The sequence below is a fragment of the Furipterus horrens genome, unplaced genomic scaffold, assembly GCF_987537825.1.
Source record: "Furipterus horrens unplaced genomic scaffold, mFurHor1.1.pri manual_scaffold_6, whole genome shotgun sequence".
In the NCBI taxonomy this organism is placed as follows: domain Eukaryota; kingdom Metazoa; phylum Chordata; class Mammalia; order Chiroptera; family Furipteridae; genus Furipterus; species Furipterus horrens.
In genome coordinates, this window is record NW_028327176.1 from 48,876,409 (window position 1) to 48,889,759 (window position 13,351).

The 13,351-nt window shown below is 35.8% G+C and overlaps 1 protein-coding gene across 3 annotated transcripts in view; it reads left to right on the forward strand.

Annotated features, from left to right (window-relative positions):
* The window catches only part of APLF (aprataxin and PNKP like factor), a 70,828-nt gene extending 57,686 nt beyond the window's left edge, over positions 1 to 13,142 (forward strand). For all 3 annotated transcript variants that reach the window (XM_090281424.1, XM_090281423.1, XM_090281422.1), the window contains exons 9-10: positions 3,899 to 3,945; positions 12,635 to 13,142. In XM_090281424.1, coding sequence (XP_090137550.1) covers positions 3,899 to 3,945; positions 12,635 to 12,831 — 244 coding nt within the window. In that variant the 3' untranslated portion in view covers positions 12,832 to 13,142. The remainder of the gene's footprint in view (positions 1 to 3,898; positions 3,946 to 12,634) is intronic.
* Positions 13,143 to 13,351: the final 209 nt, after the last annotated feature.

Sequence of the window (13,351 nt, forward strand, 5' to 3'; positions counted from 1 at the left end):
TGATTTTTAGAAAAAGGGATGGGGCAGGAGAGAGAGAAACAGAGAAAGAAACAGACAGACAGACATTGATGCAAGAAAGCAACGTTGACTTGTTGCCTCCCGTATGCTCCCCAGCCGGGGATTGAACCTGCAACCTTTTGGTGTATGAAATGATGCTCCAACCAACTGAACCACCCTGCCAGGACCAGAATATGTTTTCACATTTAAATTGGTATATAAGCAAACCGTGTCTAAACTTTTTTTACATGTATGCTTCTGTATGTGATATATTTTCTTTTTTGGCTCATTTTTAAAAATTAAAGAAAACATCAGCAAGATGAAAAGGAAACCAACCATATGGGAAAACATATTTGCTAATGATATCTCAGACAAGGGACTGATCTCCAAAATACATAAAGAGCTTATACGACTCAACATCAAGAAAACAGACAATCCAATTAAAAAATGGGCAAAGGAACTGAACAAACCCTTCTCCGAAGAGGACATACAGAAGGTCCCATAGACACATGAAAAAATGCTCAACGTCACTAACCCTCAGAGAGATGCAAATAAAAACCACAACGAGATACCACTTTACATCTGTCAGAATGGCCATCATCAACAAATCAGCAAACAACAAATGCTGGCGAGGATGTGGAGAAACGGGAACCCTACTGCACTGTTGGTGGGAATGCAGACTGGTGCAGCCACTATGGAGAACAGTATGGAATTACCTCAAAAGATTAAAAATGGAACTGCCTTTTGAACCAGTGATTCCACTGCTAGGATTATACTCGAAAAATCCTAAAACTCTAATTCAAAAGAACCTGTGCACCCTTACGTTCATAGCATCGCTGTTTACAATAGCCAAGTGTTGGAAACAGCCTAAAGGCCCATCTGTAGATGAGTGGATCCAAAAGCTGTGGTACATTTACACAACAGAATACTATGTAGCGGAAAGAAAGAAGGAATTCCTGCCATTTGCGACAACATGGATGGAACTAGAGAGAATTATGTTTAGTGAAATAAGTCAGGCAAAGAAAGAAAAATACCATATGATATCACCTAATACAGGAAACTAAAGAACAACATAAACAAGCAAACTAAATAGGACAAGGAGCAGAATAACAGTCAGTAGGGGGTTGGGGGAAGGGAGAGAAGGGGGATAAGGAAGGGAAGGATTTAGTCAAGGAATGTGTATAAATGACTCATGGACATGGACAATGGGGAGGGATATGATTGTGGGAGAAGGGGTGGGCTGGGAGGGGGGAGCAAAAGGGGAAAAATGGGACAACTGTAATTGAAAAACCAAAAAATAAAATTTAAAAATAAATAAATACATACATAAAAATTAAAGTCCATTTGTTCTGTTTGTTATATTTATCATCAACAAAGACTAAAATATATTTGAAAGTACCCCAAACAACAAACTTCAGAATCTGTCACAGAGGATATCTTTTCTTCATCTTCAATGAAATAGCTAGCAAAAACTTTACTGATATTAATCAATACTTCTGTTTTAAATTGAAAGTTTGGTCTTGAAGTTAAATGTGGAAAAATATCGGTTTAATTAGTTTCCTTCAGATCTACATTGCAGTCTTAATGCCTGTCTTTTTAGGAAAATAGCAAGTTCTCCTAGGGAAGGATGGAAACTATTAGCAGACCCTCAAATAACTTTCCCCCCTCTAATGCAGATGAAAATATGCAGCTAAAATATGGAGCTAAAAATCTGAGTGCAGAATTTCATAAAACATTTTCCTGTCCTTTCTTTATGGAATATACAAATTAACACTTTTCCCTGTCCATTTATTCTGAAATGGCTTGGCTTTTCTCAGGCAGTATGTGAGGGTGGATTATGCCAGTGGGGTATGTGAGAGCAGCTGGGGATGTGCTCCAGGAAGATAGAGAAGAGGAACCACCGTCTGCAACTTGCAGGTTGAACCGTCACCTCCTCCATCATCACCTGTTTTCTGATACTGCGTCTTCACTTGGCCTTTTTTAAGTTCCTCTCCCTCTTAGTCTCTCCAGCCTGACAACTGATGTCAGCAGTCTCTTAACTGCTATTTAGTACATAAACTGTACTGGTCTCTGTTAGCTCCCCTGGTTCCATTTCTGTACTTGTTTTTAAAGCCTGATGTTTAGTTACTTGAGAGTTTCTAAAGCAGCTTTTGAAGGATACTCCCATAGCAAACAGTTAAGAGTATATTTAACTTTTCAATAACCCTGCTCTGTTAAGGACAAAGCAGGAAAAGATAGGACTCTTGGTACCTGAAGCAAACAAATATTAAAAAGGAGAAAAGGCCTTTAAATCTCAGATGACTATAAACAGATAATAACGAGGCATCTGCATAGAATATTAACACTCAAGGAATCTTAGTGAAGGTATATGGAAGTTCAGTGTGTTATTGTATCACTTTTCGGTAGGCTTGAGTTTGTCTCAAATAAAAGGTTACCAGTTTCAAAAAGTTACCAAATAATAATCTCAAATGACCAGCAATCTTTTTGTAAGTTACTGATGAAGAATGCTTTTAGTATTACTGTCTCTCATTTTTCTGTTCTCCCTCCCCTGATGTCTAGCATTGATTGTACTTTAATAAAGACAGTTAAACCACTGGCCTGCACCAACATGTTCAGTAAGGAAAGATCATTCCACAAATCATCACTACAGCTTTGTTTTTTGCAGCTCTCTTCTTCATTTTTAACTTGTCCCGTTTATTTCTCTCAACTTTGAAGTTTCTTTTCCATCAAAAGGTGAAATTTGTGTATCCCAAATACACAATCTTTTGTAGAATTTTCTCCACTCTTCAGAACTATTGAGCTATGAACCTCATTAACTGGGTGGTTGCACTCTTGCACTGTGTTTGCTCATATTGTAGAAGTTACCAATAAAGAAGGGATATTATCAAAAAGAATTGTCCCTGACCCCTGACACAGGGCTTGGCATGTAATTAGTGTCCTGTGACTACTTCTTGAACTGGTGATGAATGAATGAGTGGCTGACATTAATTACTTACCACCTTCCATGAGTAAGGACTTGGTGTGTGCTTCTTGTGCACGCTAACAACTGTATACCTCAGCACGTGTCTATTGAGAGTGCACCCCAGCTCTCCTTTATCACATCCCTCTGAGAGAGATAGGTACCCATCCAGTGGATGCTGATCAGCCAGTTACTGCCTTGGACTTTTGCTGCTTGGGCAGTTTTGCATTATATGGAGACTGTCTTATATATATGTGTATAGTGAATCCAAACATTTGTTTAATAAAATAATAGAAGTGATCATAAGTTTACATAATCATACATAGATATTCAAACAGTAGTTTCTGTTTAACTTTGGAACATGTTACATGAATTTCTCAACACAAACTGACTTTCCTGTTTCATCATAAAAATTGATTGGTATTCTTTGAAGAAGCATGACTTAAATGCTTTTATCTTTGGATTCAAGAAGAGCCTTAAAAATATCCTTTTAGACATTACACAACAAACACGTGTATTTGATATTTTGTGCTTTATATTTTATATACTATTTTACATTATATTTTATATATGTAATATATGACATTGACATTTTAGAAATAAAACATTTTACTTTAGGAATATGGTGTATTTCATTGGTCTTATATTGTCTTTCTGTAGAGTATAAGCCATGAGGAAAGAATTTTGGTTTACCGCTGTATCTTTTCATCTAGAAATATGCCTGGCATCAGTAAATGTTGAAATTGAAGAGCAAATGTTTTGTACAGCATGGTAACTATAATGAACAACCAAGAAAAAGAAAATGCTTTTCAACAACAGGCTTTTTGGGGTCTAATCTGCTCTGTTAGTGAATATTCTAGTTAAATTAAAATAGTCATCAATTTTTAGTGACTGGAAGACTAGATCTTATTTTTGGTTTCTTTTCTTTCTTTTTTTTTCCAGGAAGAATCCTCAGCACAAGATAGAATATAGACATACCACCCTTCCAGGTAAGTAATTTTACTTCAGGAAATTCAAAATGAAACCTTCAAAAGAATCTCCTGTTAAACCTAGTTACAGTTTCCAGTTGTTAGGATTTTTTTTTTCAAAATCTGTTCTCCTGTGAATTTGTTGAATTGCTAATTATAATGATTTTTCTTAGATTAAAAATATAATTTTAATATAGCAAATGTTTTGTACAATCACTATATAACAATATATATTTGTTCTTGCATCTGTTAGCATTCTTTTCTTTATAAATACCTGAAAACAAAATTTCAAATTGGTCTAAATGGTAAAGAGAGCTTATTGGCTTCTATAATTGAGAAGCCCCAAAATAGGACTGGATTTAGACATAATTTATGCTTTGGCTCATTAATATTGTCAGTAATGTCACCAATGACCCAAGTTCCTTCCATCATACTGTCTTTGGAGGGGTCATTATTATCCTAAGACTGGCTTCTCTCCCCATCCTTATTCAGCTGGGTTGATAAGTATCCATTTCTACATCCAAGGAGAGAGAGAGAATGAACAACTTTGACTCTTAACTATACCTAGGAGAAAGAAAAATCATAAAATTCACTTTTATTTTTTTTACTGGCTTAGATCACGTTCTATTGAACCATTCACTATGGCCACTGATGAGTTTGTACCAGCTCTAGAACCAGGGCAGAGTCACCTCCTAAGAACTACAAGGATCCCCAGTAGAAACTGAAGTTTTGGGGGAAGGAGAAGGAGGGGGACTAGACACTAGACAGGCAACTATCAAATGCCCATCAGTCCTTGTTACATCAGTCTGTTTTACCTTCTGTTTTCCTGCTTCGGAACACTATTATGTTTTTCCCTTTAACAAATTCTGGCTTTTTTGTATCATTGGCAGAAGCCAATTCAGCACACAATATTTCTGCCCACAGAGTGAGAGAATAAAATGCATACTTTCCACGCTACACCTATGTGCATTTGTATGTGTATAAACACAGCCACTTGTAGCTAAGTGGTAAAACTAATTAAATTCACCATTGGAAATTTCATTGGATATTTATGACTGAAACACACTTTCTGGCTTTAGTAATCCAGACACTAATATGCTCATTTTATCTGAGCTAATATATGTGGAGGTTATATGTTACATGTTACCTTTTTTTACTGAGGCTGTATTTAATGATGTAGCATTTATGGTTGTTAACTTCCTTGTTAACAACCTTAACTTACATTAACAACAATGTAATAATATTGATTAAACTATATTTTATTGGTGAAATTTAACATTATTCCATGAAAAGAGCATTTGACATAACTGTGTACCTTCACAGAAATAGAAACTACTTTCCTAAACACTATCATATGTATATATGGCATTGTTAAAAATATCTGAATCTTATTTGAAAAGTCTCTTTGAGGCATATTCTGTATGAAGAACATATTTTTAGAACAATTAATTTTTTTAAGAAAATTTTTTTATTTCATTGGAGGAACAGTTTTTCTTCAAGTATAGATATTAAGCAACAGTGTAGCCTTACTTTTAAGGTACCTTCAGGGGTTGTTATGTGGGAGTATAATTAGAACATCTTGTCCTACTCTAAAACCTATAAATCAAGGTTTCTGGAGATTTCAAATATTAATTTAAATCTTAAGGCTTCATGTATTTTTTAAGATTTTATTTATTTATATTTAGAGAGAGGGGAAGGGAGGGAGAAAGAGAGGGAGAGAAACATCAATGTGTGGTTGCCTCTCACATGTCCCCAGCTGGGGACCTGGCCCACAACCCAGGCATGTGCCCTGACTGGGAATCAAATGGGCAAACCTTTGTTTTGCAGGCTATTCTCAATCCACTGAGCTACACCAGCCAGGGCAAGGTCTCATATTTTTTAATTTCTCAGTATCTGACACAGATTTCTGACATACTTATTTTCTTATTTCCAAATCCTTAAAGTTTAACATTACCCAAGGTCATAATCTTATTTGTGTAGTGGTTCATTTACTCACATACTCATTTATTATACATCTAACAAAAGAGCAAAGTTATAGGGAGACAGGAAAATGAGCTTTGACTCTGCATGTTTGTGGTGAGATGCTCTAAAGCCTGGGAGCAAAGAGAAGGAACACTTGGTGCTGGGGTTGTCAGGGTGCACTGGATGTGGGGATTTTAAGTTAAGTTGGTCTTCAAGGTGGTAGAATTTTAATCATCTTTGTCTCATAGCTTGTGGTAGGTGGGTTTAGGACATCCCAGACGAAGTGAATAAATAGATCAATCAAGAACATCAAGGTAAGCTGTGTTTGGAGTTAGCAAGTGGATCAGTTTAACTGACATGGAGTCTCTGTAGTTACTGTGGATGATACCAAAAGGATGTATTGAGGCCAGATTATACCATAGAAGTTCTCAAAAGCTAGAACACAGTTGTGGATGCAGCTAATATTTTGAGCTAGTATTTTGTCAAAATGAGCTAGTATTTTGTCAAAATGAAGATGGTGATGATGAACAGACTGAATTAGTGGGGCAGAAGCCTGGCGATTAGTCAGGTAGTTGAATAAAGGGCCAGAACTAGGCCACCATAAGAGTGGAAAGGTAAGACTGGATAAAAGTGAGATTTCAAAGCAAGAATCAATAAGATTTGCCAATTGATTGAGGAAATAGGAATGACTCAGGATTGTAATACAAATTATCAGAGACTGGGGATGACATTTACATGTACTAGAGATCAGAAGGAAAAACTACGTAGGTTTTTTAAAAATTTACACATTGAGGTGGGGTATCATAACCACATAATGAGACAATATAATTTAATGTAATACCATATACCAAGTACAATAGTATTTCATAGTACAAAATAACTGTATTAAACTCATAACTATTTAATGTCTGATTTGTAGCAGTCCTAAAACATTTCAGGCTTTAAGGTCCTTCAATGTATGTAACAATTTATGTAGTATGTTCTATTTTTGTAGGTGTGACTGCTGTCATCCTTTAAGCTTTTTGTATATCTAATTGGTTTAAAATTTCACTAACTTTACAATCTTTTATTAAGTGCTGTGGTTTTGGCACAAGATATTGAACACAAGATTAATCAGTGCCAGGAAATTTTTATTTTATATATTTTTAGCTACTTTACCCATCGACAGCATTTTATCACCTGATTATTGGAGACATTCTTTCTGGCTCTTATTATTATGTAATATGCATTATTATGCTAAGTTATCAGTACTATTCATGCTTGAAAATTTAGAATGTTATACTAATAATAATTTTTAAATTTCTCTAGTTCTGCCATTGTATGTACACGTGTACTTGCATATATTTTTTTCTTTAGAAGTAAAACCCAAAAGACCTAGAAAGCAAGCTATTAAGAAAGATTAGTGGAACTTAAATAAAATTGTATAAACTGCCACTTAGTATGGAGAAAACTAAGAGGTCTTAGAATATGAAATGGGTTAGGGCAATGGTATTTTTAAAAAAATAAATTTCATGTATAATACAGTAGATCAGACTTACACAAACTGCTTTTTCAAAGCTAAAATATAAGTATCCAACTAACAGCTTGGTACATTAGAAAAATGAGTCTTTAGTAGTTAAATGAAGCATTTTAAAAACTGCTTATTCTTGTACTATAATGTAAAATTTTATCTTTAAGGTATTGGACTAAGTATTTTTATGTAATGAAGATTAATACCCTAAGTCAGTGATTTTTAACCTTTTTATAATCTCATGGCACACATAAATTAATTACTAAAATTCTGCAACACACCAAAAAAATTTTTTTTGCTGATCTGACAAAAAATCGGTGTAATTTTGACTCATTCACACTGGAAAGCTATTGTCGTGTTGGCTGTTGTCATTTTTTTATTTGATAATCTAAGGAAAAGAGGCCAGTGCCTCTGACTAAATAGTCAGACATTGCACGTTTTAAAATTTTTGTGACATACTGGTTGAAAATTGCTGCTCTAATTAGTCTTAAGATTTACTGGAAAAGAAAGGAAAATAAAACCTGAGGAATCATCAGTGTTAAGCAATAAATCTGCTATGAGGCTGCTGTCTTATATCCTAACATCAGAAAACTATTTGGAAAAACCAGCGATTTAGAAAGATCTTTTCTCCATGTGAAAATCAGTATTTCTTTCACCATGCATGTTACACAAAGTGCTCTTCAGTAGCTCTGTAGACTCATTCTTAGGATAAGAACTGACAGTGAAATTTCAAATCGTAAAGGAAATGTTAGATACAAATTTTGGAATTATCATTCTTATATTACAAATTCCTCTGCATAATTATAACACATAAATACCAAATAGTTAATTGTGGGGAACTAAAAAGTTCCTCGGCTAAAGTCTTGCTGACCGGCATCCTAAAGTTCTGCTTGGCATGGCCTCATTATCCCATAACAGTTGTCTGCTCCTAATTAAGGGCAACTTCCCTCTTTCTCTTCTTGGGAGTTGCTGTCCTTCATCTTAACTCTTATCTGTTAGATAACGCCCCAGCTGCAGCTGCGCTCCTCCCTAGTGAAAAATTCCTCCTCTCCTGAGCTATAAGAATGCTGTTTTTACTAAGAATAAACGAGACTTGATCAGAGCACTGTGTTGTCTCCATTCTTTGTGCCTCTTGCCCCTTTCTCATCCTCACTCCCCCTCTAGGGTCCTCGTTGCTCGACCTGCGGGACGGGTCAGTTAATAACATGTTGTTTTGAATAGTTTGCTATTTTTCTAAAGGTTGTTATTTTTCCTTTTCATGGTTGCCCATCAGTTTGTAAAAATAAGTAATGGCTTACTTCTGTTGTGCTGCTTTCAAGCAGTCAAACTGTCAGCTCATCCCCACATTTCGTATTACTTCAGTGACTTGCAGAGAAAATGAAAATTTCTACTTTGGCCTTAAAATTAGAACTTTGGAGTCAGAAAGGATCTTTGAGATCATTTAATCATTTAACGACCCTTTGATTCATAGATAAAACAAATTACAAACACACATATAACCCAAACATCACACAAAACAAAAAAACACTCCACAAAAAAAATGCATATACCACACAACACCAAAGAAGCACACATACTCAACAGTTAATCAAACACACCATATAAATATACACAGAAAAAACAAGTAACACACACCACACTAAAAACAACACACAAACAAATGCAATGAACAAAAAGACACATACAGCACAAACAGGAGAAAAGCCCAGACACCGCAAAAACACACACCCCACACAAGCACACACAAGCCACATGAGCACACACACAATACACAGTGCATACAGAACACCAACACACATACCACACAAATACAACACAATAACACCATAAACCACACAAAACGCACATATCACATGAACACTAAACAAAAACACACCACATAAGTAATTTTAAAAAACCAGAAATGCCACACAAACACACATATTATACAACACACACATACTACATATAACACATACAACACAAATACTACACAAACACACTTATCACACAAACATACATATACCACATGAACTCCACATCAGCACAGACCCCACAAGCATGCAACACACCGCATATACAGTACACACATCACACAAGAGCATATTATTCAGAAGAATATCATGTTTCTTTAAAAATTCTTTATACATATCAAATCATTTACATTTGATGTTTACATTTACACATCCATGTTCTTTTAACTTCTAATATATTTCCACAGAACTAAATAGTGTGATGCCATTAAAAAAGCCTATATATAGCGTTTTCTTATATTATCATTAGCTCATTTGAAATGTAACTGTAGAGTGTGTCTGAGCAATCAGAAATGAGCTTGTTTTTTCTAAATCAAGGTGACTTGTTCTCCTTGAGTTTATTTTCTTTTAAACCATGCTATTTAAGACTTTTTGTTGCATGAGGAGGGTGGATGACCACATACGAACAACAATAACTAGCATCAAGAAAATTACAAACATTCTCAGTGAAGGAGAGGAATCCTTGTGATCATCTGAGGGAAGAGTATGCCAGGCAGCAGGAATGGTGACTTAAAAAGCCCTGGAGATGATCATGCTTGGACTATTGAAGGAGCCGCAAGGAGAGGGAAGAAATGAACAAGGAGAATAAGTAAAGGGTGGCAGATGAGATCAGAAAAAAAAAAAAAAACAACTGTCAGTAGGCCTGTTCTGTAGGGTCTTGGAGGCCCAGTTCTACAAGTAAGGGCTCTAAAGTCCTTATTCAGAGTGAGATGGAAAGCTATTGGAAGGTTTTTTGGCTTCTTTGTAAAGAACAGGCAATAGTGGAAGCAGGGAAACCAGTTAGGAGGATATTGGAATAGGCCAGGAAGATGATTATGGCATTGGGACTAATGTGTTGGAATGGATGTGGTGAGAAGTTGTGGGTATATTTTAACAGTGGAGCCAATAGGATCTCTTGACATATTGAATGTTGGGTTCTCAGTGGGGGATATTCAAGTATGACTTTAAGGTTTCTTGCCTAAACAACTGGAAATTGGAGAAGTCATATACCAAGTCTGGTAAGAAAGAGAATGACCATATTTGGGTGGAGCAACTCAAGAGCTGTGTTCTGGAAATGGCAGGTTTCAGATGCCTGTTAGTCATCCAAGTAGCAATAATACATAGTCAGATAAACGGGAATCTGTAATTAAGGCAATTGTCAGAGCTTAAGGTTAAATTTGTGAGCCCTGACCAGTGTGGCTCAGTTGGTTAGATGTCGTCCCACAAAGCGAAGGGTTGCCTGTTGATTCCTAGTCAGTGTACATGCCTGGGTTGTAGGTTCAGTCCTCAGTTAGGGTGCACTAATCAATATTTTTCTTCCTTTCTTTCTCCCTCTCTTCCCCTCTCTCTAAAAATAAATAAAGTTTTTCTTTACGATTAAATTTGTGAATTTAGGATATAAGCCTGTATGGACTCATCTAGGCTGAAGCTTGGGCACTCCAAAATCTAGAGGTTGGGAAGATAAGGAAGATCGAAGCAAAGGACACTGAGAAGATACAACCAAGAGTGGAAAGACAACCTGAAGTTGTTTCAGCTCCATATATATATATATACATATATATATTATATATATTAATGCTAAGAAATTAATGAAATAAAACTCTTGATTGAGCTGTCATTAGTTTCACACACACACACACACACACTTCCAAGAGTGAAATGGGCAAAGGCAGAGTTATTGGTGTTTTTTGCCTCTTCACTTCCCTCCCCATCTGCAAACTACCCTCTAAATGTTTTTTAAATGTAATGCATCACAGAAGTTATGTGGGGAGTTGATATTAAAACATGCCCTCAAGGTGCTGAAGGAGATAAGAAGGGTATACAAATACATACAGTGCAAAATTTCCCTTAAGGAACTGGTGTGATTTTTACGCTACTGAGAATCGTGCAGGTTATTATGTAGCCCCTTTTTAGCCTTGGCTACCAAGAAACCCAGGGAGAAATTTGATGCTCAATTTATAATAATTATGTTAAAAATTGAGATTGACATATTTATATTTTACCTTTTATCTTCTTAATTTCTACTTTTATTTGTATTTTTAGTTACATCTATTATAAGCTGTCTCAAATCCTCTCTGGAATGAATTGTAATATTAAGACAAATATAAATGTCTGGGTTAAGGAAGTTAAGAGGACAGATAAATGACTTTCTTTGTTATCATTTTCATTTTTCCCCATGAAATTTCATGACTCTCATTTGAGTTATATCTGCCTATTTCATGGGAACATTTTAGGAAGAGATTAACTAAAGCATATATAAAAGTATGGACATTGATATTTTTACCCATACATTTGCTCTTCATCACAGGATTGTCCTCTGCCCTTCAGAGGATTTCCAGATAGAATCGTCCTCCTTGTTTCTTAAATGCTCCTCATCACCCAGTGTCTCTCACTGCCTTATTGTAAACCGACTCTGCTGCTCTCTGTGGAAAGAATGTAAAACAGAGAGGAACAAGGGAAGATATTAATTTGGAGACAGATGAATTCTAGTATTATAATAATAATTAGAAATCTATAAATTCTAATGGAAGTCTCCATAGTAATCTTACTTTTAGGATGAACTGTACAATATCATAGATTTATAAACTAAATTTTCCAAAGCATATGAACTTGTATCTTCTCATTTGATTGCAGTCCTTGTGTGTCAGTCAGATTGTGCTAGGTTTGCTGTGATAATCCCCACATTCCAGTGCCTTACACAAAAATGAGATGTATTTCTTCTTCATGTTCCAGCTGCATGTTGGCTGTGGCCTTGGCCCAGCTTAGAATTCAGGCTGAAGGATTAGCTACTATATGCGACACACTGTTCTCACAGCAGAGGAGAAATAACAATAGCAGAATCCCAGAAAGACTCTGAAAGCTTCTTGGAAGGGCACACACCACTTCCACTCTGGTGTCATTGTGGGTGAAGAACTATAATATCACAGGGAGGGGCAGTGAATAACTGGGACAGAAATACATTCTACCATCCCAGAAGGTAGGGTAGCCTGGATATGTTTATGATATTATGAAGGAACCGTTATGAACCTCATGGGACATTTTAGTCTCTGGAGCCGCATGGGAGGAAAAGCTAGAAATAAGAAATAACAAATGGTCATTTTAGTCCCCTTCCTAGAAATTTGTAGTGATTAGCTATGTGAAGTTAAATTAATTTTTCTTGATGGAGAAGGCTATTTTATAGTTAGCAATCTCTAATCCCAGGTTGAGTGGCAGTTCACATGTTGGGTACCAAACTTCTGTTTTTCAGTGAGAAGCATTGAAGATGAAGACGTTGGGCAACTCAATGAGCCCGACCTGAATGACAGCTTTCTAGATGATGAGGAAGAAGAATATGAGCCAACAGATGAAGATTCTGACTGGGAGCCGGGAAAGGAAGGTGAAGAAAAGGAAGATGTCGAAGAGCTTTTGAAAGAAGCAAAAAAGTTTATGAAAAGAAAAAAGTAACATTTTTCTGCAGGAATACATGGCTCACATTTACTCTTTATGGAAAAACGGTCAGGAACTAAGGAAGCACTTATGTGATCATTGTTTTCCTCCCTATAGGTAGGACTTTACAGTTGACTCTTTGCAAATAAAACACTGAAATGTCAGCCTTCAGTTTAGTGCATGGAATTTGCTTTGTCACTTTGCTTTTTCTATCCTATTTAAAGCATCTAGAAATTAGTAATGGAAAATAGACAGTTAAAGAGAAGTAATTGATATTTTTCACGTACTTTGTTGGTTATAAAAAATAAAAAGTCATAGGTTGCACAAAACTTTGTTTTGTTTTTTCTTTCTGTTTTCCAAAGATTGTCTTTATGGGGACCTGTGCAAGTACAACCAGGCAGATTACATCATGGGTGGGAAAGCATACCTCTTTTCATTGCTATTGAAATAATTCTTCAAGGAGAACCAGGCTTTAAAAAATGACAGCCATCATATAATAGCCATTATTTTTCTAGTATCCTAGATACAAGCTTTGCAT